Raw genomic sequence first — 25,077 nt, forward strand, 5'->3', positions numbered from 1 at the left:
ATGGAAACAACAAGTATTATCCAGTGACAGGCAGAGACACGCAGGACATGCCTTTGCCAGCACATGAACATGATAAGAGGAGATTTAGAAGTGACTCCATTATGATTGAAAAATAAGCGGGTATACTCCATATGCCTGAGTACACCCTGCACAGCGCCACTGGTTTGTCTCTTTGTGATCAGTTTGAATGTTGTCTTTGTCACTTTGCATGTCTTGGTGGGTATATTGTGGCAAGGCAAGGCAATTTTATTTATAGAGCACAATTCGTACACAAGGAAATTCAAAGTGCTTTACAGCTACATAAAATCACAAGAAGTTTTATTGTGCATCTCTTTGTGTCTGCTGTCATTTTGCATGCTGTCTCTTTATGGTTGTTTGATACTCTTTTTGTACCAAGACACATGAGCAGTCTTTTCAAACAGAGGCGCTCATCTCGTAAACAGTTAAATAATAGTCCCGTGCAAGACCCTTGCTTACATATATTTAATCCTCATGAAGAGCTAAACCTCCACCGCAGATGACAGTGGTGCCGTGAAAAATATTAGATGAAGCAAATCTACTCTGTTTGAGAGATTTGAACCATCTGGCATGTTCCACAGTGTGAGTTTTATTTTTAAAAACCAAACCGGAAGTGTCGTCGCTATTAGTTAGGTAACTTGACAATAGAGGCGATGAAGGGGAGTCGAGGCCGCCAGAAAGGACTCCGCTATTCAAGGAATACCTCCAGAGGGAAATAATATTGCACGGCAATCGGATCAAACTAATGATGAAGAAGATTAATATTTGCTTAACGGGACAAAGGTTGTGTGTTTGGAGTAAGCCGGCTCAAATATCAGCTTCCTCATCCTCAGTCACCGGACGTCGGTAGCCGACTTGCCCGGTTTGCTAGTCCGTAGTCCTTCAAAATCTCCGCTCCAAAATCACGGATCTCCTCTGCTTTTAATAAGCTCACGAAAAGCCAGAAAGCATCGGACGGATTGAGCTCAGTATGCGTCTCCGGTTGGTTGTCATGCAAGCAACGGTCTAACCTTTCAGTGCTCTATTCCAAATCTGACCGCTGGGATCAAGCTAGCATCATCTGGAGTCGGATGGACGCGCGGCAGCCGCAGCATCACAGTCTGGGACGCGGTCCGTTCCGCTGCTAACTGGCGAACAAAGTGGCTTTAACATGACGAGAAACGTCTCGTCCCTCGGGCCCGAAGGTGCTGCACAAACATTTCATAGATGCCAAATGTAATGACCGTCCCAAACTCGCAGCATGCAGTTGGCTGGCCGTGTCTGTCTCCATCTTTGGGGATGACGGTCGCGCAGGTACCGGCGGTTCAGAACGAAGAGCGGCGGCGCGGACGCACCGTTGCCGGGGAGCGCTGAGAGGCTAGCGCCGAGCTAGACGGCTAACGGCACGGCATAAAGAATATCAATAACCACCAACACCAATGATATCCCATAAGGTTTTAGCCGCAATAATCTTACTTAACGTGTACATAGGTGTGCAGTCTGTTTTTTACTTATTCGGCGGGGTCCTTTTAACGATCTTGTTTGCTATGGCATTTTTAAATGGACCCAGGCTGCTGGACTGGGCGAGTTCCCCTCCACATCTTCAGTTTAATAAATACGTCCTGACAGGATACCGGCCAATCTCCTCTGTGCAGGACTGCATCAGAAGCCTGTTCTACCTGCACAATGAACTTGGGAACATATACACTCACGGTGAGTTGGAAAAAAGATCAAATCAAATCAAATTAAAGTGATCTGCTTAGTCAGCAGCTGAGATTTCTTTTGGATGTGACTTTGAGCATTAACCCTCATCAGGTCAGACACTGAACCTGCAGAAGGATGCCAAGCCACAGCCAGCACCACACAGCCGTGGGCTCTTCAATAAAGGCACACATGACTTAAGCTCTTTATGTATGACCAGCAGTATAAAACATCTACTATACAGGCCCTGTTTTGATTTATGGAGTGTTCAAAAAGCATAAAAAACACTAATATCTGTTTAAATTTTTTATGTTTTATCCTTCCTGTCAGTTAATCCTGCAGCGGTAGTTACAAGTTTTACATTTCAGCACATCATTAAAGGGTGAACCTTGCTAATTACTATTTTTCAAGTGTTTTACATAAGAGCAACTTTGAGCTTTCACTTTAAAAAGTGATCCATCGTTGTGTCTGCACTGTAACTCACAGGGATGAAATTATATTAGTTTCAACTAACGATTATCAACTGATCAGTTTTCTTGTTTAGTGAATGTCCTCTTTCATTCAGCTATCAACCCATAAATGAAAATGATTCATTTCTCAGACATTTTTCATTTTTGATCAACCTTTATATTTAATTAACCCTTTCAGTTTGACCAGAAAATGTGGCGAAGTTCTTTTTTAAATGCTTCTCGCTCATGGATGCATTAATAATACATTTCCATTATTAATGCATTATAAGAGTGTAACACTCAGAGGAGCTCACATACTGCTTAAACCTGTTTTTAATGTATGGGTTTTAGTTCATTTCTGTTACGGCTGAGGTGGGTTTTTAAAGCTGCCGCAGCTTTCTGTGCCGCTTCTGTACAAAGGCATTTAAAGCTGTAACAAATCTCTGAAACAGTGTTCAGTGCTATGTGCATCCTCTATTTACATGAAACAATAGCTGGAGGGAGCACCCCATTGGTCAGTTCCGGTGGCCTGATCGGGCAGTGTCCACCAATCATCTGCCCTGCTGAACTGGATATATTTGATGAATGATTTTATTGTGTGTAAAGTTCCATCAATCCATTTTCTATACCCGTTTAATCCAATAAATTAATTTGAATCCTGGACAGGTGGCCAGTCCATCGCAGTGCATGTAAAGGTATTTTATGTAATAATTTTCCAGGAAATAATAAACTTCATAAACCATCAAGAATACCTTTTAAAATGTCTTTTTTTTATGTCATATATGGGCCAGGTAATGGTAGAAGACCTTCCATGGGGACTTTTTAACGTTATTATTTTCTTTTTTTTACAAGAAGTTGAACAAAGGTTCATTCAACTGAACCACAAATGCTGGAAATGTGTTGGCGTGGCCTCTTCATGAGGCCCTAAATGCCACGGTTACACAATATGCTATTCTTTTTTTTTTAATGTGTTGCAGCTCCAAATTAATTTCAGTAATGTGTTAATCTCTGCGGCCAGAAATGAGACCCGATGCCTCATTTTGTTTCTCATTTGATGAGTTCACCAATCGCATGGGTCTTTTTAGCAACAGTTGTTTATTTTGTCCTCTTTTTCTTCCCCATCAGAACTGACACTGGACCGTTTATTACTGCTCGCTGGCTTAGAATCTCAGAGCTTCCTCATTTTAAAGGTCATCAACCCAAGGTGCTTCGGCAGCCAGTTTAAAACGCAGCGGTGATCACAAGGCATTTGGCACTGGAAGTCTTTTATTACACTTCAGTTACGTCAGCTGACCTCAGCTGCACCCTTTAACATCAACGTGCATATGAGGCTTGATGTTTAATCCCTTGAGCTCTTGTCTAGTTTTCCATGTTTGTGAGGAAGCGACGCAGAGCTGTGCAGGTGGAGCATTTTCACTGTGTAACATTGAAGCTAACTTTCCTGAGCCGGCTGCTTTTGCATGTGAACTCTAGACATCCTGCCGGCAGCTCAGGTCTCAGGCACTTACTTTCATGCTTCAGCCCTTTCAGAGGAGGTCCTCTGCGCTGCTGGGTTAGCTGGTTGGCTCCGGGCGAGTGGGGGGGAGGAGCGCAGATAACGCACCTAAAATAGACGTGCTACAGTAGATGGCATTCACTGTATCACCTGTTTGAGACACAAACGCCCTGACTTTAGGAATGGAACATGAACAAATATAAAGGAGGGGAAGTGCGATACTGCATGGGTGCTGTAGAGTTATAAATGATCACACCAACTGTCCGTGGATTCAATTTCAAGGTCTGGAGTTTGCCCTTGTCGCAGTGATCACCTCCTTGCCAAGTAGAGATCCTATGCATTCAGCAGTATGGCCCTGGGCTGAGTGGAAATAAGGAACACTGATGTGTTTGTGGCAGTCCTGAGGGTCTCTGCTCTGCTCACACACTCAGCTCAGTTGGAAGCCCCTCGCAGCTACTCATTCTTGTACAGTTTCAAATGCAACTTGAGCCAGATTATCCATCTTTTTGGGTCGCTGTGTTACTTCAGAGTCGTGGAACGGATTGTTTTCGTGGAGAAATAATTGTCTTGCAGATTTGAACTTAATTTTTCCAGGTATGTTATGTATGTGAGGAAAAAACACGCTTTTCAAGTTTGTACTTCTTGTGATGTGTGAAGTTTGCTTGGGGTGAGCTGAACTGTGAGCCAAGTGAAGGTAGAGCCTCCTTTGATAACCAGTGCTTTCTCTATTTCTCTGCCTGCCTGTCTCCCAGGCATCCCCTTGGTTTGCTTCCTGGTGCTGCTGCCGCTCAACATCCCCTGGTCGCAGATCAGCGTCACCTGGCTGGGCGTGGTGCACTTCCTGGCCTGCCTGTCGCCCCAGCTGGGCTCTGTGCTCTACCACCTCTTCATGAACCACGAGGGAGGAGAGCCGGTCTACCACACCCTCCTCAAGCTCGACGTGTGTGGAATCTGCATGATCAACACGCTGGGTAAGCTCTCGGGGAAGCTCGGCAGGACGATTATCAGTTGCTCAGTTTGGATTCATTGTCAGCTGCCGTTCTTTTATTGCTGCTCTGTCTGCTTTGAAGGTTTAGTTTTTCATTATTGATTGCCAATGACTTACTGTGCAAGGGTGAACCAGCATTGATTTGTCAGAACACATTACACTACAGGGTACTATGCAATGGGCCAATAGATGCAATCATCCAAGGTCTGATATGACTAGTCTGTATTACCTTATCATAATAAAACATGACGTGCATTGTTTTAAATGTACTTTATGTACTGTGTGCTTCGAACAAGCTGCATAAATTGAACTTTTTTTGCATAGACCAGTAGTAAAACGGTCATAATTAATATTTTGATGAGGTGGCACAACTTATCGATCGACTTTATTGTTCAGGATCAGTGAGCATAAAGAATAAAGGTCTGTGGACTGTGTTTGAACTATTTGTTGATTTGAAAGAGTTGAAAACGTTGAAGCAACACCAGAGAAGTTTGTGAACCTTGAGTCCTTGTTTGTGACTCCTTTTACGGCGCACTGACTTTTGGTACCGAAACTGCCTAATTGAAATACCACAGTTCGCACCTTCGGTTTCCAGCCCCGCGCCACACTGTTTTCCGTTTTGGAAATGAGAACAAATTCATGTGTACGGCTGGACGTGTGCAGGGCTCACGCTGGGATTTGTTTTTATGAGAGTGGTGTTACATCCCTGCAACTCTAGGGGGAGCCACAGAGCGAAAGAAAATGGTCAAAATGTCTTGGCGTAACTTTAAAGCCTCCCTATTTTTTTGTTTTGTCGCTACAAAAGGAGAGATTTTGAGCAACATTTTAAAAAATGAATTATTTTGACCATCTATTTTTCTGTTTTGTGCACTGATTTGGACAGTCATGAAGCATGGAGCCGGAACTTGTTCAGCTATATATTAATGATAAATAAAATGATTTAGCAGTTGTATAAAGAAACTAATCACATTTGTTAAAGTGGCTCCAAAGTCCTGTTCTTGAGCACAAGTGCTTCTTTTGAATATAATGATTTTACACTTCCTCTTCAGCTCTACAGTATTTCAGAAGGAAATATTATTGGGTGCTTATTACCTGCTGACATTTATCTGCTTACTTGATTATGGGGTTTACAGATTTGGACTGTAAAAAAATAACGCCTCCCCCTGATCGGGCACAAATGGTACGGTCCAAACACAAGCGCAGAGGTGTCAAACTGAAAGTCAAAATTTTGACTCATTCAGGGATTTTTGCTCAAAAAGTATTTTCTGAAAGAACAACCCAACTGAAAACAAATCTAGATTAAACAGAGAAGAATATCTGTTCCTGATGATGTGACAAGAGCAAAGAACTGCAAAACATGACAGACTTTCTGGCTGGTTAAAACCGACACTTATTTTCAGAAGTGAAAGAAAGCTTCATTTTAATGATGATCCTCTTCAGTCAAACATGCCGCTCTCCCTACTGAGTTGTTTTTTAGATTTCACTAGTTTTCTAAGAATCCACTGTTGTATTGACATCTGGAAAGCTTCGCTGAGCTCTCAGGCAATGACGAGCCAGAAGATTTAAGTTAACCACCAGCCAGCCCACTTTTGAAAAAGCCCAATCAGACCCGGTTCAGACAGCTCTGCCTCAGCTGTACCTCGCAGCAGGTGAGGCACAGGTGAGGCATATCTGCTGAGCAGGGTGGCACAGCCTCGCCTCTGTCCTGACTCCCCTCTGTTTGTCTTCCTGTCTCAGGAGCGCTGCCCATCGTATACAGCACGCTGTTGTGCTACCCCTTCATCCGCACCGTGGCCCTGCTGGTCTACATCCTGCTGTCCAGCCACGCCATCTACTGCGCAGTCACGGCTCGGAGCAGCGTGCGCCGGTTGCGCTCCTTCGCCTGGCAGGCGGTGTTCCGCTTCTCCTTCTTCCTGCTGCGCTGGGTGGGCGTGGGCGGCGGCAGTCCCACCTCGCTCCGCCACTTTCTCATGATGGACGCGTTGGCTGTGCTGGGCGGGGTCATCAACATCACACGCATCCCGGAGCGCTTTCGGCCGGGACTTTTTGACTATTGGTGCAACAGCCACCAGATCATGCATGTACTGGTGGTGGGCTCCATCCTTTATCTGCACTGGGGCGTCCTGGACGACCTGCTGTGGATCAACAGCTACAACTGTCCCTCCGACTGACCCCCACCACGGCCCCCCCCCTGAAAAGAAGCACTGGGACATAAGGTTGAAGAACCTTTGGGGGGCTGGGGTGTCTGAAGAGGGTACGGGGGGAGATCAGGGGGAACTGATGCAGCGCATATGTCCAAATTCCGAATGTTCATATCTTGGCCCATCCTGGTAATTTGTGCAGATGCAGGTAAAAGTATGTGAAGTAACTGGCACAATTCCTCCCCGACGTTCAACATACTCAGTGTATACAAAACCACACTCTCATACACACTCAGTAAAGTGGAAATATTTAAACAACAAACTAATTATTATCTGCTTATTATACACGAAACATTTTGAGCTCAAAGTTCTAAAAAAAGGCAACTACTGAGTTTAAAGCCTTTACTTAATACTAGAAGGTTAACTTGAGCATTAGTCGTTGTAGTTGGTAATGATTGTCTAAATGATATCACATACTCTCAGATGTCATTGTTGCTACCTATGCAGCACATCCATATCTTGACTCATCCACATCACATCCACAGCACACACTCAGACTCCCTCACACCTCTATTTTTATACAACATGTACATACTGTAAGTGCTGTGCAAAGCAGAGTATAGTTTTCACTTTGTCCACTGAATTACTCACTTTTTACTGGACTGTTTATTCCTCGTTTTCTGCCACTGCCTCTACATGCGCGTGCTGCGCTGAGTTGTCCTCGCCGTCACCAGAAGGAGACGAATGCGGGTGAGGGGTTCATTCCTGAGTGTAGCAGCATGTTAGCGGTCAGTTTACTCCCTTTAGGTCGCCTGGGCCACAGAGCAGTGTTATCAGCTTTATTTGCACCACAACTCTGTGCCAACGAAATTCAGTCATTGTTAATGAGAAAAGAAACCGCGCACGTTTACAAACTGTATTGTTACCGCTTGCTGAATAGCATCCTCACGCAGGCAAAGTTTATTTATTTTAGCTTCTTATATTTATGATCACCTTTCATTTTTAGGGAGAGTGTAAGCACTGTTTTCCTTTCTCAAGTTTTTTTTTGAGTAAGTTTCTTTGCACTCTTTAGTCTTTAGTCTATTGATAGGTTGTTGAACATGTTGGGTATAAAGGGCCGTTAATGTGCAGTGTAAAATGACGAAACTTCAGATGATATTTTCAGTTTTCAGCGCTGAAATGCCTCCATTTGCACATTGTACTTATATGTGGACGCGGCAGCAGGATGCACCGAAATGTAAGACGTTGCCACTCAATGATTGCCAACAATCACTAAAATATTTGTTACGTTTTAAACTTATTTTGGCTTAAAGCTTGTGGTGTGCTATGGATGCATTATGCACCGAGCTGTGTATTTAACAAAAGCGATTCTATTTATTATTCTTTTAGATGAGTTGTATTTATTTGCAGGTAAATGCTTAAACGGTTGCAGGAACACTGTGAGCGATCGAATTAGAGGTCAAAGGAAATCTGTTTATTGAGGATTAATTCCACATTTTCTCCCAACACAAATATGTGACTTTTCATTCACACGGTGACATTAGAAGATTTGTCTCTATGCATTGCAGCTGATGTAACATTTCCAGTGACTGACATGCAATCTGGCTGTTGAGTCATGCAGCCTTCTAAATGTATTTGCCAGTTTTCCTTGAATATGTTTTTACTGTATCCTGGTGTTTACTTTTACATTGACCTTAAATGTTTATGGTCTGTCATTGGCACTAAATGAGGGCATCGTTGCCATGTCAATTCTTATCATTTGAATGCACTACTGCTGTGTTTGTGTTCCGTGACAGAACACAACTTGCACTTTTTGTTTCTTCTTACTTGAATAGCATTCAGTTTGTACATTAAGCCGGCCTGAGTGCCGTCAGCAGGAATGAACCCCTACACCCTCACAGCATGTAAAAGGTACAGCAGCCCTGTGTGTTTGTTCATCGTTGTTATTTGCTCTGTTTTCTGCTTTGCAATTTCGGTCGCTCCTCTACGGTAAAACAGGTTGTCGTGCTGCTCTGTCATGCTCAAGGCGAGTGTCTGGAAACTTCTTAATCTCTCCAGTTGCAGACATATTGATGACATTTGCACTTATTTCCCATGCCAACAGTCTCAGTTTTCCCACTGAGTAGTTGCCAATCCTGTCAGCCCCTTTTCGTGTTGCCAAATTAGCAACTTGTGAGGTGTTGCACATCGTCTGCTTTGTGTGTTGACACTGACTCATAGAGGAAGAAAGATCTCCCACAATCTTATTAACACACACGAACCTCAGACTTCAACACCCACCCCCCTTCCCCGATAGAGAGTCTGATATTGTTTGTCTGCTGTCCTCTCTCTGAGAGTGATTATTACCTGCTGTAACTAAAGTGTACAATGTAAAAGCAGAAAACTAATGTATTTTTGGGCCATTGAATGAGACTGAAAAAAATTGCATGAAAGTAGCTGTGAAACAGAAACTGACGTCTCATAGTGTTAGTTAATCGTTTAAAGTCCAATGTAGCCAGCAACGAGTCATTCGCTCACTTCTAGATATGGACATTTGGGGGGGGTTTGAGTTTGGAGAGTGGAGTCGCCACCACAGGAATTTAAGAACAGAGGCAAACATCACTATCAAATGAACTGCACTGTTCATTGTTCTCCAAAGGGCTTTGGACTAGAGTGAAATAAACATCAGAAACATATTCAAAGCTCATAGAGATAATGTAAATAAATGTTTGTAGATTATATATACATACAGTGCGGAAATATACCCTGATTCATTTTTTTTTTCTTCAACCTACAATTAATTAAGAAAGGAAAATAAGAAGGGATGAGATTAATGTTTTGCCACATGTAAGCTGCTGCTCTCTTTCACAGCCAAAGTGAAACATGAGAGAGGGAAGCAGACACGGCTCACTGCTGTGCTTCAGACTTCAATATCAGTGGAGTTTTTGCTTGGCTACGTCCATATATATATATATATATATATATATATATATATACATATATATGTATATATAAATATGTGAACAACAAAAAAATACTGACATTTGTTTCAGTGCTCGTGTAGAGTTGTTTCACCTTTTGTGGCCCTTACTAAGAATGCTCTTGATCATATAAATGTAACTGCTTTTTCAGACACGTGAGAAAGACATTTGTGACCACAGTGGGGAACGTGGGCGGGCATGTGAATACCTCGTGACTACCACTGGTCAATCTATGCATTATCAGCCGAAGGATACGCAACAGTGAAGTCAATTTATGTTTGTCGAACAGCTCTCTGATCCGCTGTTACGGAGGGCTCACTTCAACATCCTGGGTCTCCCGCTTCTCAGGGTGCCATAACAGTAGCTGTAACATCTGAGGCCTGACTTCTGCTGTCTGAAACATGGCTGTGAGATATCTGTCTACCTTCACTTGCCAGCTGTAGTTCAGTCTGTTCACTCTTTAAAACTTTCGACAGACTGTGCACAAGGGAGAAGGAAGGTGGAAAGGGAAATGTCTCTGAAAACCATGTTGCAGGAGTGGAACCTGGTCAGAAAATTGGTGTTTGTCCTTTTGTCTGTTTGCTGAATGGGAAAAAAAAAGATGTGTGATAACATCACTAACAAAACAAAAGTCTGTTTTTTATTTTGAATAACACAGGTGCCGGATAGCCTGTTGACAACATGTTTATAATGAATTATCTGTATTGTTACAAACTGATTATTATGACTACTGTAATTCTGTGGATTCTAATAATGACACTGGTCTACGTGTACAGGTAATGAGACAAGCCCTTTCCTTTAAGATGAAAGGAGCTTTCTGGAGGGTCTGTCTGTTATTGTCTCTTCATATCTGCAGTGTCACGGCATTTTCTTGGTCTTCAAAAGAGTGAGTGTGGCTCCATCTAGTGGGAATTCATGTCCACTGTCACAGGCATGACTGCTGCCCAACGAAACTTGACATGTGTCGTACTGTCAGGGCTGGTCTGCAGTTATCCTCCAGGGTTGTGTATTTTCATTTCCATACTATGTATGTACATAAGTGTGAACGAGCTCTTCCACAGAACCCATGCAAGCATGAAATCTGTTTGTTGTCCAGTTTATTTCTCCTGATAGGCACTGATGGGATGCTGCTCGCATCCCCACGGTGCCTCATTTACCAGTCTGTGTGCTTGCAAAGTTAATAGGCACGAACACAGACGCCCAGTTTGTTCCTGAGCTGTTATCCACGTGTCTGTCTAACATTAGCGCCCTGTGTAACAGACAGGCTCTCACACTCCTCAGTCTCCAGCAACGATTGTGCAATAAACTGAAATCTATATTTTTAAACCTGTCTACAGGCCATGTCTTTCATCCTGTCGGTGATGTCATTTTACTTTCACGTATGCGCCTGACTGTCTGAGGAAGTTTTAAGACTGACGGCCAGTGCGACTGACTGGTGCAGCTTCCGCTGGGTGGTGTAAGAGTTAAAGTTAGGAGTAGGTTTTGGGTAAAGTCATCTTTAAACAACCGACTGAAACGGTCATATAGGTTGATGATTCTTTCCCTTTACAGTCTGCCACAGTCAGTTGTTCCAAAGTTTTCATCCCAGTTTTACATTTAGCTGCACAAGCAGAGAATGTTCTCAGCGTCATGTGATAATTTGGGCATGTTTTCCCTCATAAAAAGTTGCTCTTTTACAAATCACAGACCTCCTCTTTCATACAAGCACACCCACCACAGGCTCAATGTGCACAGACTTAAGTAATATCCATATGTCATTTACATTTAATACAACTGGGCCAAGCCTTGTTTTTTTTCTTATCACGTTAATATTTGCTCACTGATTAAAAACGTTGTAAAAACTGTTACCATAGTTCTAATAATTTAACTGCATTTCACTTTAAAAGGTTTGATGTATAAATGTTCAATTCAGTTTATTTCACTCATCTGATCTTATTCCAGGCATTAATTTGACTTTGAAAAGCTCAATCGACTGCTCCCACATACATGGTTACGCATCATATCAGATATGAAAAAGTGCCAGCAAGGAACAAAGAGCCACCCCACAACTATGAAATGTGATCATGGTTGTGGATTTGAGTCTAAATGGGCTGCTTTGCTTAAAACTGAGCAAGAGACTGCATTTTGCTATTACTCACAAGCATAGGTGTAATTACACATGTATAATTAGGAATGCATATTGCCTGGATGATATTAAACCCTGTAAAATAAGGACACTCGGTTTGAGGTTGTTAATATAATAGAAAATGACAGATGAAACCTCAGATTTGAGTATTTTTCAGTGGCATTGTCAAAATTAGGTGTTACGGAACAAACAAAGTTCTCATAAAAACTACAATAATCAAAGGGTTAGGTAATATAAGGGTTAGGTTCAGAAATATGTGAGTTTTCATGTCTTTACACAGTGAAAAGAAAAACAAGAACGCAGTAACATTGCTGTGCCTTAGCTTTTCCAGGACTGATTTAGAATCTGTTATCAGCACCGTAAAGCTGGAGTTAATTGCTTAATCATTAAGTGCTCTAAAGTGCCTTCCACTGTTTAGGTATTGCACTTAATGTACTGCAGTAGAGATTAAGATGTACTGAACATTAAATCCCTACTGATCCTACATTTCTTATCATTCAGAGATGGCTGTGTCCACAGGCTTGGTGGTCCAGGCAAGTTAAGAAAATAACCTTCCTTCAGTTTTAAGGTTTTACATATCAGGGCATGATAAAGTAGATAAATACAACCTCAGATAAATAACAGGACATGAAACGTTACACCGTGTTATTATTTAACAAAATACAGAAGCAGTGTGTGAAAAATGATGTACACTTTTCTGCTTACAGAGGAATTAAAAGTGTAAACACAACAGAAGCCAGGTACTGCTGATCAAATTCGCTTAATTTATCATCATCATGTTCGACTTTCTCTATAAAAGCAGAAGTGTTGTCAGTTTGCCGGTCTGGAGCATTCAGATGTGTGTTAACGGAATGCCAAGGAGGAAAGACATCAGCAATGATCTTAGAGAAAACATTGATCTGTGTAGGGTTGGATCAGAAGAAGAACAGGTTTAACCTGAGAGATGTGGGATGAATCCTCATGGTTCTGGGGAGCTTGTGACGGACAGTTGTGAGACCAGTGACAAAATCTCAGGCGATTGGAGACCAAGGACGGCTGGGAACAGGAAGGGGCATAAGGCATCTGGCAAGATGTTGATGGGATGCTTTAAAGCGGTTATAACTGGCACATGACACTGCAGAAGCTTGGGCATCAGCTGCCACGGTGGGCCACCAGAAAAACATCTGAAGAAAAGCTAATGTGTGCTTGATACCAGGTTAACAGGTAAGGCAGGAAGAAGGACTCCATTGAAGAACCTGGGATCACATGGATGTGGGAACAAATAACTCGTTGGGAGGACCATCACCCGAATCGTATTTTATCTTCAATCTCACAAGTTAGCATGGCCACAAACTCGATAGGTAGGTAATAAGAATAGTGTCAGGTCCAGAGCAAGCAAAAGAGACGGGACAAGACATCTGGTTTGATGTTGCGTGACCCAGGATGGTAAGTAATGGTAAAGTCAAATCGGCCAAGGGATAAGGACCAACGCGTTTGAGCTTGAGAAAAGCTTTACCGGATTCTTCGGTCCAAGAGAAAGTGACATTGGTGGAGGTTAACTTATTAATTTACCTGAGGTCTAATTTTGTAAAGATCTGGGCATCATCCAAAATCTCAGAGGCAGATTGAGCATGGCAATTGGGTACTTGTTCTTTACTGTTTTGTCATTAAACCCTGGTAGTATATGCCATCCTTTTTATCTACAAAAAAAGCCAGCCCCCAGAGGAGAAGACGACAGACAAATTATGTCTGCTGCCTTGGATTTTTCCATGGCAGCCTGCTCGGGATGGATGAAGTTATAGAGTCTCCTGGAGGGAAAAGACGCACCAGATGACAAATCAATAGCACAGTCATAAGGCCGATGGAGAGGAAGAGACAATGGTTTCTCTTTACTGAGTACTACGCCTAGGTCATAATAAATGTCTGGAAGTGAGGAGACTAGAAGTGACTGAAGCAGGAGTGACACAAGTCGGACAAGCTGAGCGCAGACCGGATTAATAACAAAACTGACTCCAGGCTAACACTCTGCCTGCCTGCCATTCAATATTAATGTATACTAAGCCAAGAAAAACCCTAGACCAGAGATGAACTAGGCGAAAGGAACAACTTAATACTCTCTAGATGATTACCTGAAAGGAGTAGAGACAAAGTGGCAGTGAAATGAGTAACTTCAGTCATGGTCTGACCATCTAAAGCTTTAACTATCTGGGGTTATCAAGAGACTCAATAGGAAGATCACACTTGATACGGTTTTTTCAACAAAGTTGGTTTCAGTACCGGAATCCATGAGCGCCGGAAGAGAAAGTTTTGCTGATGACACAGAGTAGCAGATGATAACAAATGCAGTCAGGAGTCAGAGTTCTGAATTTTCGTGCTCGTCGACACCTCGATCTGGATCATTTACTGATGATCCAGATCTTTTGGGTGAAGTAAGCGTTTGGAAACGTGTTGCCCCGGTTGTGCACGGTTGTTATGGGTCTCTGCTGAAAGACCATTGTGCACTGGAACAGAAAGCCTCAGCATTTGTCCAAGTCTCTAAGAAAAGGTCGAAGTGTATGGACAGGAAGATTCATCAGAAGTTGCTGTGGAAGACAAAGAAGCTGAAGTTAATTTCACTGGTTAGATTAGTGACCCGAGTGGTTAGGTGTGACACTGACTGAGACAAAGATTGATTTGTGTCCACCAGAGAACGTCCTACTTATTCATGCGTCCTAGTAAGCGTCCTTGAGTGAAAAGAGCTTGTTGGGTCTGTGGAGGTTTTTCTGACTTGAACTTTGAAGGGTCCATTTTAACCTTTCAGCCAGTTCATTCTGTTATGGATTGTGTTGATGGCAGGACCCTTAGATTTCTACCTTCCTGGACAGTTTAGTTATAATGCACAGCAGCACGTTTAGGGAAACCAAACACTGTGATGATCTGTGTTTTTCTTGTGTTCTGTTTTTCTCGTTCTTTGAGTTTCCAGCCTTTGGTTCACAGCTCCATCTCCACACCTCGCCATACTGTTATCAGCTGGACTCCTTATACTCCCTACGCAGTTGCTTAGTTCTTGTTTTAGTTCTTGCTTACTTTTAGTTTGTTTCTCAATGAACCCGTTTTCATACATTGCCTCTGGACTGTTGTCTTCCACATTTGGCTTCTCTAAACCACTTACCCTGGACCCTGTGACAAACACAGCATATCAGCACAAACACCTCATACCAACTGTCAAGCACGGTGGTGGAGGGCTGATGATCTGGCTTTATTTTGCACCCACAGGACCTCGATGCCTACCTTACAAGTCTTTGAGTCCACTATGAACCAAAGTATTCTAGAGTCAGATGTGAGGCCATCTATCCGATGCTAAAGCTTGGCTGAAACTGGCACATCAACAGGACAATGATCCCAAACACAGCAGCAGATCTACAACAGAATGTCTGAAAAAGGAAAGAATCAAGTTGTTGCAATGGTCCAGGCAAAGTCCAGACCTCAACCTGACTGAAATGCTGTGTTGGGACCTTAAGAGAGCAGTGCATAAACCAATGCTGCAAACCTCAATGAGCTGAAGCAACATTGGAAACGTCTACCGCAACCATCTTCCTTAGACTGATAACGTCGTTCAGAAAACCATTACTAAAAGTTATTGTGTAATGTGAGGTCCTGCTTCTGGATTTTGACTTAGTTTTTGTTATTCAAATAGGGACAAGTTTAATATGTCACGCATTGTTGCTCATCTGAGGTTGTATTTACCTCATTATAAGACTGATTGAGGACCAGGTGATTTTGATTATATCTTTACATTGATGCACCAGACACAGATATGTAATATATGTGGTTACAAATGAATAAGAAATTAAAAATAAGATGAGACAATAGCCTAAATGTCTTCTTAATGTACTGCCCTTTGGGTTGGACCAAACATATTTTCATGCTCAACTTTTTTCTTTATCCCTATAGTTTTGTGACTGTATCTTGCATAGTTACAACATTAAGTTGACAAATCCTATCCTCAGAGAGACAAATCTGTAGGCGTCTATCAGAGTACTCAAAACCACATTTGAGATTGTCCCTGCTGCAGTTGGTGTCATGCATTTTGATACAGTGTGACAATACACACAAAGATAGATTCAAGCTGAAAACAGTACATGCTGCTGCATATTATGAACAGTGGAGTCACCAGCTTATTCGGCTTAGTTTGACAAAGTTCAGTAAAATCAAAGAGGTTAAGACGACTCCTGAAGGCATTTTAATTTTCTCACGTAAAACCTCCTACGTGTAATTAGTTACTGCATAAATAAGCAATAATAATCAGTAAAATCTAAACTATTTATGATCTAAAGGTTTCATAGCACACTGCTCCTCTGCTCCTTGCCGTACATTTGAATCAATATATCACAGTGATTATGTGTTTTTGTGACCAGGTAATGCTATTTCAAACCATTTCTTTAGTCACCATACATATCAGTGATGAGGAGGATTCTAAATAAGGGTTTAAATCTGCAGCAATTTGTCACTTAAATGTAGTCTTGAGTCCACACAATGAAAGGTAGTATTGTCATAATCTTACGAAAGATCTCATCGAGCTTGCACAGTTTTTCTCTTTGTGTTGCCCTCACAGTTTGTCAGCCCAAAAATGCAACAAGACACCTCCCACTTCCACCTTCATTTGAAATTCTCACTTCCTTTATGTTATTTTGTGATGTACTTTAACCTACTGTCTCCTCTAAGTCCTCACTCTGGTGGCAGGGTGTTTGGTGCACTGCTGAAACTTCTTCAACTCAATCGCCCCCACACGACTCCCAGGTAAGCCTGCGGCAGCTATCATTCCGCACATGTATGTACACCTATCAAACATCTCTAAATTGATCAATAGCAGGTTAACATGAGAATGTAATTGATATTAAATCAGAAATCTTTCTTCCTGATAGTCCACATGGTTGTAGTTTATTTTGTTTCACAGGAATGAATTGTTACCTAGTTTGAACTTTGCATTGTTTTCCATCACAGCCTAGTGGTAGAAGCAGATTTTTGACATGCATTTAGGCTCCTGATAAAATTACAGCTCACTCTACAAAGGGTTATTAAATTAGGTGTAGGGCAGCCTCAGAGATCTTGTGATGCACATGCAGCAAAGCTGTTGTAGGATTCTGTGTCTGGGCTAAGGCGCGGCTGCAGATTTCAGGAAGTAAAATCTACAAATGGAGGTAAAACAAAACGTATTAAGTGTTTTTATTCGCTGAACTATTGCATGATGACGCAAGAGTTTTTCATTTTTCAGTTGATTCTGGTTGAAAGTCGGAATTATCTTCAGTTTGGTACAAATGTAAAAAGGCAGTAAGACTGACTCTTGCTTTGTTGAAAAATGCATTCACTAAACACTACATTTCAGCTTAATTTTAAGATATTTTGATGTAAGTATACCTGTAGAAAAATCAATGAAAGCAGGAGTCTGTGACAAATTAGAGAAAGAGAGAGAGGTTTGTGGTTTTTGTTACTCATGCTGAAGGATGCGGTGTAACTGCCACTTTGGCTCCTTCTTTACCATTTTCTGCTTACTTGCATATTGAGCTCAAACTAATTGTAAAAGCATGTTTTTTGTTTAATCTTTAAACTGTCGTCTTCTATGTTTGTCTGTTCTACACACAATTATTTCTGTGAGACAAATTAGAAAGAAGAGGCATCAGTCACAGACAGATGAGAGGAAGCAGTTGTGAAAGCTTTTGCTTCCCCTTTTTCTAGCTTTCCTGTCTCCTTTCTATGGTGTCGTCAGCTGTGTGTGCTTCAGTTTTTTTCTTTATTTCCAGCCATAAAGACACAAAACTACACAGCTGCATGCATTCCACAGATGATATTTGAAAAAGATCTGTGTTTCAGACCTTAGACTTGTTGCACACATAAATATATATTCTTGTCTTTCCTTCATTGTAACCGGTCTTTGCTTTTTCTCAGTTCACCATGTCCAGGAAGGTTGTGAGGACCAGTAAGTTCCGTCATGTCTTTGGCCAGGGTTTGAAGGCTGATCAATGCTACGATGACATTCGAATCTCCCAGATGACCTGGGACAGCAACTTCTGCACTGTTAATCCTAAATTTGTGGCCATGATTGTGGATGCCAGTGGTGGAGGAGCCTTCATGGTGCTGCCCTTGAGCAAGGTGGGTCCCAGAGGAAACTCTGCTTATAATTAACTGCTATATTGACTGCTTCTTGGGTCTTAAGTTTTTAATGTGCCGACCACGTCGGATGCAAGTGTTTTTTTTTTTTTCACACCACCCTTAAACCTTAGAATTTGACTACAGCAGTAACCTTCACACTTTCAAGTGAATAAGGAAGTTTGTTGCCGTCTTTGAATCTATTCACACGTCACTTGCTCTGCTATTGAGTTTTCACCATATTAGGAGTTTGTTGCCAGCTCAGTGCAGAAGGACAGGATGTGGCCTCTACTCAGTCACTTATGGAGTGTGTTTGGTGCATTGCAACTCATTTATTACATTTCTTTATCTCTGAAAAAGTAGAAAATTGCAAACCTTGTGGTTTTATAGGGGATCATCAGAATTTGTCAAAGTCTGTGTACTTAGAGTGGTGTCTCTCTGGTCTACTGGCCTGTGCATATATTGAAAAGTCTTGGTATTTTCACCTTGCTGCTGTAAATTTTAACGTCAGATGGAACATATTTGAGACTGAGACTATGCTCCAGGAAGTTGTATAAAAACCCAATGTCTAATAATATGCAAAATAGAATTATAGTTAACTTCAATCCCCTTTTTTGGTTAGTTCATCATTCGTACTCTACTACTTATCTGAATTATTAATGTAATTGAATATATTATGAGAACTCCCTGCTGTCTTTATGAAAGCGTAATAATTTTGAGATAGAGTTTACCTACTAATTTTCCATAATACTGTCATACTATGTGCGGTTAACAGCCAGAAACAGCACTATTTATGGACTTACAAAAGACAAAAATAAGTGAATGGACCAGTAGGCATAAAATTGCAGAGAAATGTGCTGTCGAAAAATGAGGGAAACTTTTTCGAGATACATTCATTGCAGCTCTGCTCGACTCATCCTGCTTTAAAGACATTCATTACCAAACTGGAGCCATATGTTATTGATATATTATGGTAGACAAATGTTACTTTAGCAAATTTGGTCTTAAATGTACTTGCTTTGTCGCCCATATGTGTTGTTTGCCCAGACAGAGAGACTGAAAAACAAGTGGGGTTTTGTCCTTGTGGCCCTGATCTCCTCTCTAACTCAGTTACCAGGCGTTAGGTGTAACTGAAGGGAAAGCTGTGGAATTTGTGTCAGCTGGCACTAAATTTCTCCCGCTTCCTAAGTTATGTTTGTTGTATTGCACTTTATATCTACCTTTTTGGGGCTACCTCAATACTAAATGGAATGAAAAGACTTGTTTTTTTATAGAGTAGACACCTACATCCTTGTTAATGTTTCTCTCTGCAGACCGGGCGTATTGACATGTCCTACCCCACTGTGTGTGGCCACACGGGTCCGGTCCTGGACATTGAGTTCTGTCCTCACAACGACAACATCATAGCTAGTGGCTCTGAGGACTGCAGTGTCATGGTAAGACAATAAAATACAAGTGTGTAAATATAACATGACATATCATGTGTAGATTAAATGTAATGTCTGCTAAATAGATTTGGGAGATCCCGGAGGGCGGGCTAACCACATCGCTCACAGAGCCTGTTGTGAAGCTGGAGGGCCACTCTAAACGTGTTGGCATTCTTAGCTGGCACCCCACTGCCCATAATGTGCTGATGAGTGCAGGTAAAACTTTTCTTTAACCCTCAACAGTGTTGACTTCTAACGTCCCTGAGTTTAAATGTAAAGACATTCCTCATGTGTATTCCGGTACCAGACTATGGTGAATGTAATTCATTTCACACGTGTTCTGTCGAAATGTGGCACACCTCTGTTAAACAGGAAGTTCTCACAGCCTCCGCCCACCATCATCACTCTGACACCTCATATGAAGTAAAATGACGCTTGGGCCTAAAGTTTTTTCGTGGCAGTATATTTTAAGTCGTCAAGAACATGTTGAAGTTATCCATACTGACAGAAAAACATCTGAGCTTATATTTAAGAGCAAATTAATCTTTGAATCTTACGTTGAAACCACAGATAAATGCTCTCAGTAACACATCATGTTAGTTTCATCTTTCAGTGCTTCCACTTAGCAGTTATTTTTGCAATGCAGAACTAACTCGTCCATCAAGCAAAGTGTTCAAGACTTTTCCTCTTGATCTTTTTTTTGAAGTTCTGCTCTCTGCACATGGTGCTTTGTTCCTTTTTCCCTGTTGCCACAGCAACTATCTTTTCTGTTGTGTTTATAACAAAGACAGTTGAAATGTAAACCTTGCAGCTTCCCAATAAATTACACTGTAGCTCTGCAAAGACATAAAGATGTGAGAAGACCTGAATCAGAGCGTGTTCCCTGTTTCTGACGTGCAGGCTGCGATAATGTTGTGATCTTGTGGAACGTGGCCCGGGGCGAAGCAGTGGTGAGGATGGACAGCATACATCCTGACCTCATCTACAGCGCCTGCTGGAACAGGGACGGCTCCCAGATTCTTACCTCTTGCAAAGACAAGACCATGCGGGTGCTGGACCCACGCAAGGGCACCGTCCTCATTGTACGTTTCCTCGTCTGACCAAACTTCCCAGTAATCATCACCACTGCTACTTTTTATTTACTGAATGCTGGATATCAGATTTTAGTTTTCCCTAAACTTCTGGAGTGATATTTCACACACAGGTCAATCAATCATTTGTGCAATTTGATCAGAAAACAATGATGATCACATCCCCAATGTCACATCTGCAAATTCTGTGGTTTTGTCTGGCCATTAAGACTAATGCATAAAAAATTACTTAAGAAATTTATTGAGCATTAAACTAACAATATCACAGAAATGTATAATTTCTTCTCATTTTTTATTTTCATCTCTTGCACATAATGATAGGAATGAGATAAAAATCGTTTTATTTGTATTATAGATATGCAAAATCTTGTCTTACATAATGTATTTTACATCCACACTGACAGTGATGGTTGTCAAAACATTTAAACCAAAGCTTTCTTCTGTCTTCTTCTCCTCCAAACACACCAACAGGAGAGGGAGAAGTCTCATGAGGGCTCCAGGCCTGTCAGGGCCGTGTTCGTGTCCAACGGGAAGATCCTGAGTACTGGCTTCAGTCGCATGAGTGAGAGGCAGGTGGCGCTGTGGGATCCGGTGAGTGCTTGCAGCTCTCAGTTTGTGTTGTCTCAAACTAAAAACTGTATTCAACACAACGTTACCAAGATTTATGACCCTGATACTGATCTGAAACCCCCCTGAAATGTTTATTAGACATTTCTTTCCATGTAAAAGTAGTAACCTTCATCTCTCAGTTTTTGTTACCTGGTGCCATCAAAACTGACCTAAAAGTGAAACAGTTAAGTTTGAACTGTTTCAGTATGTTAGTGTACGCATGTTGTACTTCCTGTACAACTTTTTCTGAAGCTACACCTGTGGTGTCGAGGTGCCATTTTCTCAGTAGTGATGCCTACTGTTTGAGAACACAACTGCAGTGAGTCCAGCGCACCTGAAGCGCCGCTATAAATGGTTATGGCGTTCTCTTGATGTCATATTTCGATCAGTGTGGGAAGTATAATCTCAGCTTAAGGCCACTCCACTCAAACCAGTGTTATTTTTCTCTCTCGGAAGTGGGAAGTTGAAAATCTTTTGCTCTTGCTTTCTGCTTTGCTATTAAAATCAGATCTCACCGTCAGTTATACAATTCACTTAACATTATAAATATGTGAGTTAATAGTACTCTACCAGTTCTTTTTTTTTAATGCTTTATATCCTGAAAAGAAAATCTGATTTCTAATTGGTGCTCTTTACTTTTTTACCCACTAGAAGCTTAAAATTCCAACTTCCCATTTGTCATTAAATGCACCATCCCAAACCTCCAACACAAAAACAGACAGATGAAATATTGGCCTAATAAGCGACAGTTCTTTATGATAGCAGCAAAAAACTTCAACAAAACACAGAAATGGAGCATCGGTGAAGAACAGAGTTTATGGAGCCAATATGTGACAGAGGAATTATGATGCAAGTTCTAAATAGTATTAATAACTAGCCATAGCCTATAAGGTTCTCAGGTGTCTGTTTTAACAACTTGAGGCCGGTTCAACACGTGACTCGCGATGACATTGTGTCAGAAAGAGGGATCTATAGCCTACCAGCTGTTCATGGTGAAACTGCAGGCTAGGAAAATCCAAGTATTTGAGAACTGAATTGCCTGTCAAGTATTTTGTTTGGTGTGTGGTCTGAGCTATCAGGCTATTTACTGCATGCTCTTTCCTACCATAATAATGTGCTCCAAGGCTTATGAGGTACTACAGATCTCAAAACAGGCAGACCGTGAGGAAGAAAGGAGCGAAGTGGGTCACTCCACATCCTAAAATGATCTGCTGCAAAGAAGGTGTAAATGAGTCGAAGAAAACAGAGCTTCTGCTCTGTCTCTGTGTGTTATTCTGATCAGAGCATGCCACATTTCATCAAGACCACGGGAAATTGTGTCAGCTTGTGAAAAAATGGCATATGTGTCCTTTAAAGGGAAACACACTTTGAACATACTGTATGTCAAATATACAGTGTACAAAAAATATTTAGAGTTCAGGAGACTTTGAAATTAGATATTTCCTAGAAATCCTGATGGTTGGACTATTTGTAACTTGGGAGTAACTTCATATATTTACAACATCGCTGTTTCACAACAGACAGATTATAGCTCCGAGGGTGGATGCTCTGCCACACACACACACCAGTCTGGAGTTAATAAATCCATGGCTTACATACAGTCTGGTGCGGCAGGCCTTGTTGTTTTACACCAACATCCCTTTGAGTGTAAGTAAATGTGTGTGGCTTTTTGTGCATTATTCTCTTAACAGAAAAACTTTGCAGAGCCGCTGACCCTGCAGGAGCTCGACACCAGCAGCGGGGTCCTCCTGCCGTTTTTTGACCCAGACACTGGCGTCGTCTACCTCTGTGGCAAGGTTTGATTAAGATGTTGAAATAAGGTATCATTCTCGCCCACACAGACACAAGCGGCTCATTGTTTATCATGTGCTCGTCACAGGGAGACAGCAGTATCCGTTACTTTGAAGTGACTGATGAAGCTCCATATGTTCACTACTTGTCCATGTACAGCAGCAAGGAGAGCCAGAAGGGGATGGGATACATGCCCAAGAGGGGCCTGGAGGTCAACAAATGTGAAATTGCCAGGTAGCAACATGTGCATATTCTTGACACCAAAAGGAGCAAAGTATTTTTAGCCATCCAAGCTGACCCAGATGTGTCTGTGGGTCAGGTGATTGCTTTGGCCCGACAGAAACTGCATTCCCCACGAAAGTTTTCACATATTTTCTGCATGATGCACCCATCTGTTTGTAGTAATCCTTGCATTGGTAGTATTAGGTGAAATATGTCACACATTAATGCCTCACTCACAATGGATTTAGTCATTTTTTTCACCTATCGCTCCCATTAGCCTAAGTTGTACTGTGTTTAGTAAGATTTTTAGTAAGATAAGCAAATTTTCATGCAAAGGTGGAGACTGTTTTATTTTTGTTTATTTATTTATTTAATATTTAAATTATTTATTTATTCATTTATTATTATTATTAGTTAGTAGTAGTATTTTTATTAGAATTGATATTATTATTGTTGTTGTTAATATACAATCATTGTAAATATTAATAATTTTTTGAGCTACTTAACTAATTTGAATTTCCCCCATTGGGGGATGAATAAAGTATTTTTCTATTCTATTCTATTCTATTCTATTCTATTCTATTCTATTCTATTCTATTCTATGTCTCTGTATTACTAACTGCTGGCATGTTAGCATGAAGCATTTTCCCTAAAGCACTGTTGTGCCATTAGAACTGCCAGCCCAGCTGTATACTGTTTATGTTAAAAATGTTTGATATATCAAGGCCCAAATCTATCCCTTCGATCTATGCCAACAAAACAACACAAAATAAAACCCAATATTTCTTCCTTCAGGTTCTACAAACTACATGAGAGAAAATGTGAACCTATAGTCATGACAGTGCCACGCAAGGTAAGATTGTAAAATGCATCTCTGTGAGTAGGTTGTCTATGATTTCTTGAATTGACTCTTTCTAACTCTGCCTGTGCAGTCGGATCTGTTCCAGGAGGATCTGTACCCGGACACCGTCGGTCCTGAGCCCTCGGCTGAGGCTGATGAGTGGTTTGAAGGAAAAGAGGCTCCACCAAACATGATATCCCTAAAGGATGGGTTCACAGCAACCACCAAAGCCAAGGAGTTCAAAGTTCACAAGAGTCTCCTGAAGACTACATCTGCTTCTGGCGGCACTCAACAGGACAGCGGGGTGAGGATTTCAGAAATAAAACTACTGTTTGACATTTGATCATCAACAACTTTATTTGACCATTTTCATTTAAAGCTGCTTAATTTTTTCGACATTTCAAATAGAAATATTAAACTTTTAACTCCACAGCTTTAATTTTCTTAATAATGTTTTGCAAGCAAAGGTCAACTTAAAGTAAGACTTTAATATGGTTCATTTAATGGAACAAAGAGCTGCTATAAAGGTAGAAAAGTACATGAAAGTTGACATTGATGCTGATTAACAGTTTTAATTTGTTCTTTGCTTTTGCTTTTTCTGCTGTAAATGTTTAGGCTGTTATTTATTCATACTTTACTTTAATTTGATGCTTTTGCTCAGGGAAATACTCGCCGACACAAGCAATCAAATTATGGGCTTGAAAATTTGTGTTATAGCCGCATCGAGACAATAAACTTATGAAAACTGGTGCTGCAGTACCTAATAACACCCCATCACATCTTGACTCTCTTTCTCTCAGGAGGTTCAGTCCCTGAAGAAGGAGGTGAAGGACCTCAAAGCAACAATTGAAGAGCTGACCAAGCGTGTGAGTGAGCTGGAGAGCAAGCATTAAAAGATAAAAGTTTGTCGGAAAGAAGAAAATAGACTAAGAGCAGAGGTCGATGGACAAAAACTGCTGTTAACTTTGGCTGTAGTTAGAAAAAGGGAGAAATTAAGACAGCAGATGTTATGAAACTTTTTTTCTAGCTTGAAGCTTGAATTTGTGTATTTGGTCTGTCTGACCAATTAAAAAAATTCACTTGTTTTAATATATGCTTTTTGTTTGAAATAAAGTCTTCTGTATTTTCCAAGTAC

At 41.3% G+C, this 25,077-nt stretch overlaps 2 protein-coding genes across 2 annotated transcripts; both read left to right on the top strand.

The window, feature by feature from the left end:
• The first annotated feature begins 655 nt into the window (after positions 1-655).
• On the top strand, positions 656-11,503 carry paqr4a (progestin and adipoQ receptor family member IVa). Its single transcript, XM_075454322.1, has 3 exons — positions 656-1,710; positions 4,395-4,613; positions 6,368-11,503. The coding sequence occupies exons 1-3, from the start codon at positions 1,437-1,439 to the stop codon at positions 6,799-6,801; spliced, it is 927 nt and encodes a 308-aa protein (XP_075310437.1). The 5' UTR covers positions 656-1,436; the 3' UTR covers positions 6,802-11,503.
• Positions 11,504-16,511: 5,008 nt separating this feature from the next.
• Positions 16,512-25,076, top strand: coro1a (coronin, actin binding protein, 1A). The gene is made up of 11 exons (XM_075454180.1): positions 16,512-16,614; positions 17,761-17,964; positions 19,275-19,397; positions 19,475-19,604; positions 20,289-20,470; positions 20,951-21,070; positions 22,780-22,884; positions 22,968-23,113; positions 23,897-23,954; positions 24,034-24,246; positions 24,743-25,076. Exons 2-11 carry the CDS (start codon positions 17,767-17,769, stop codon positions 24,833-24,835), a joined length of 1,368 nt encoding a protein of 455 aa, XP_075310295.1. The 5' UTR covers positions 16,512-16,614; positions 17,761-17,766; the 3' UTR covers positions 24,836-25,076.
• Position 25,077: the final 1 nt, after the last annotated feature.

The sequence above is a fragment of the Odontesthes bonariensis genome, chromosome 21 (assembly GCF_027942865.1).
Source record: "Odontesthes bonariensis isolate fOdoBon6 chromosome 21, fOdoBon6.hap1, whole genome shotgun sequence".
Lineage (NCBI taxonomy): Eukaryota > Metazoa > Chordata > Actinopteri > Atheriniformes > Atherinopsidae > Odontesthes > Odontesthes bonariensis.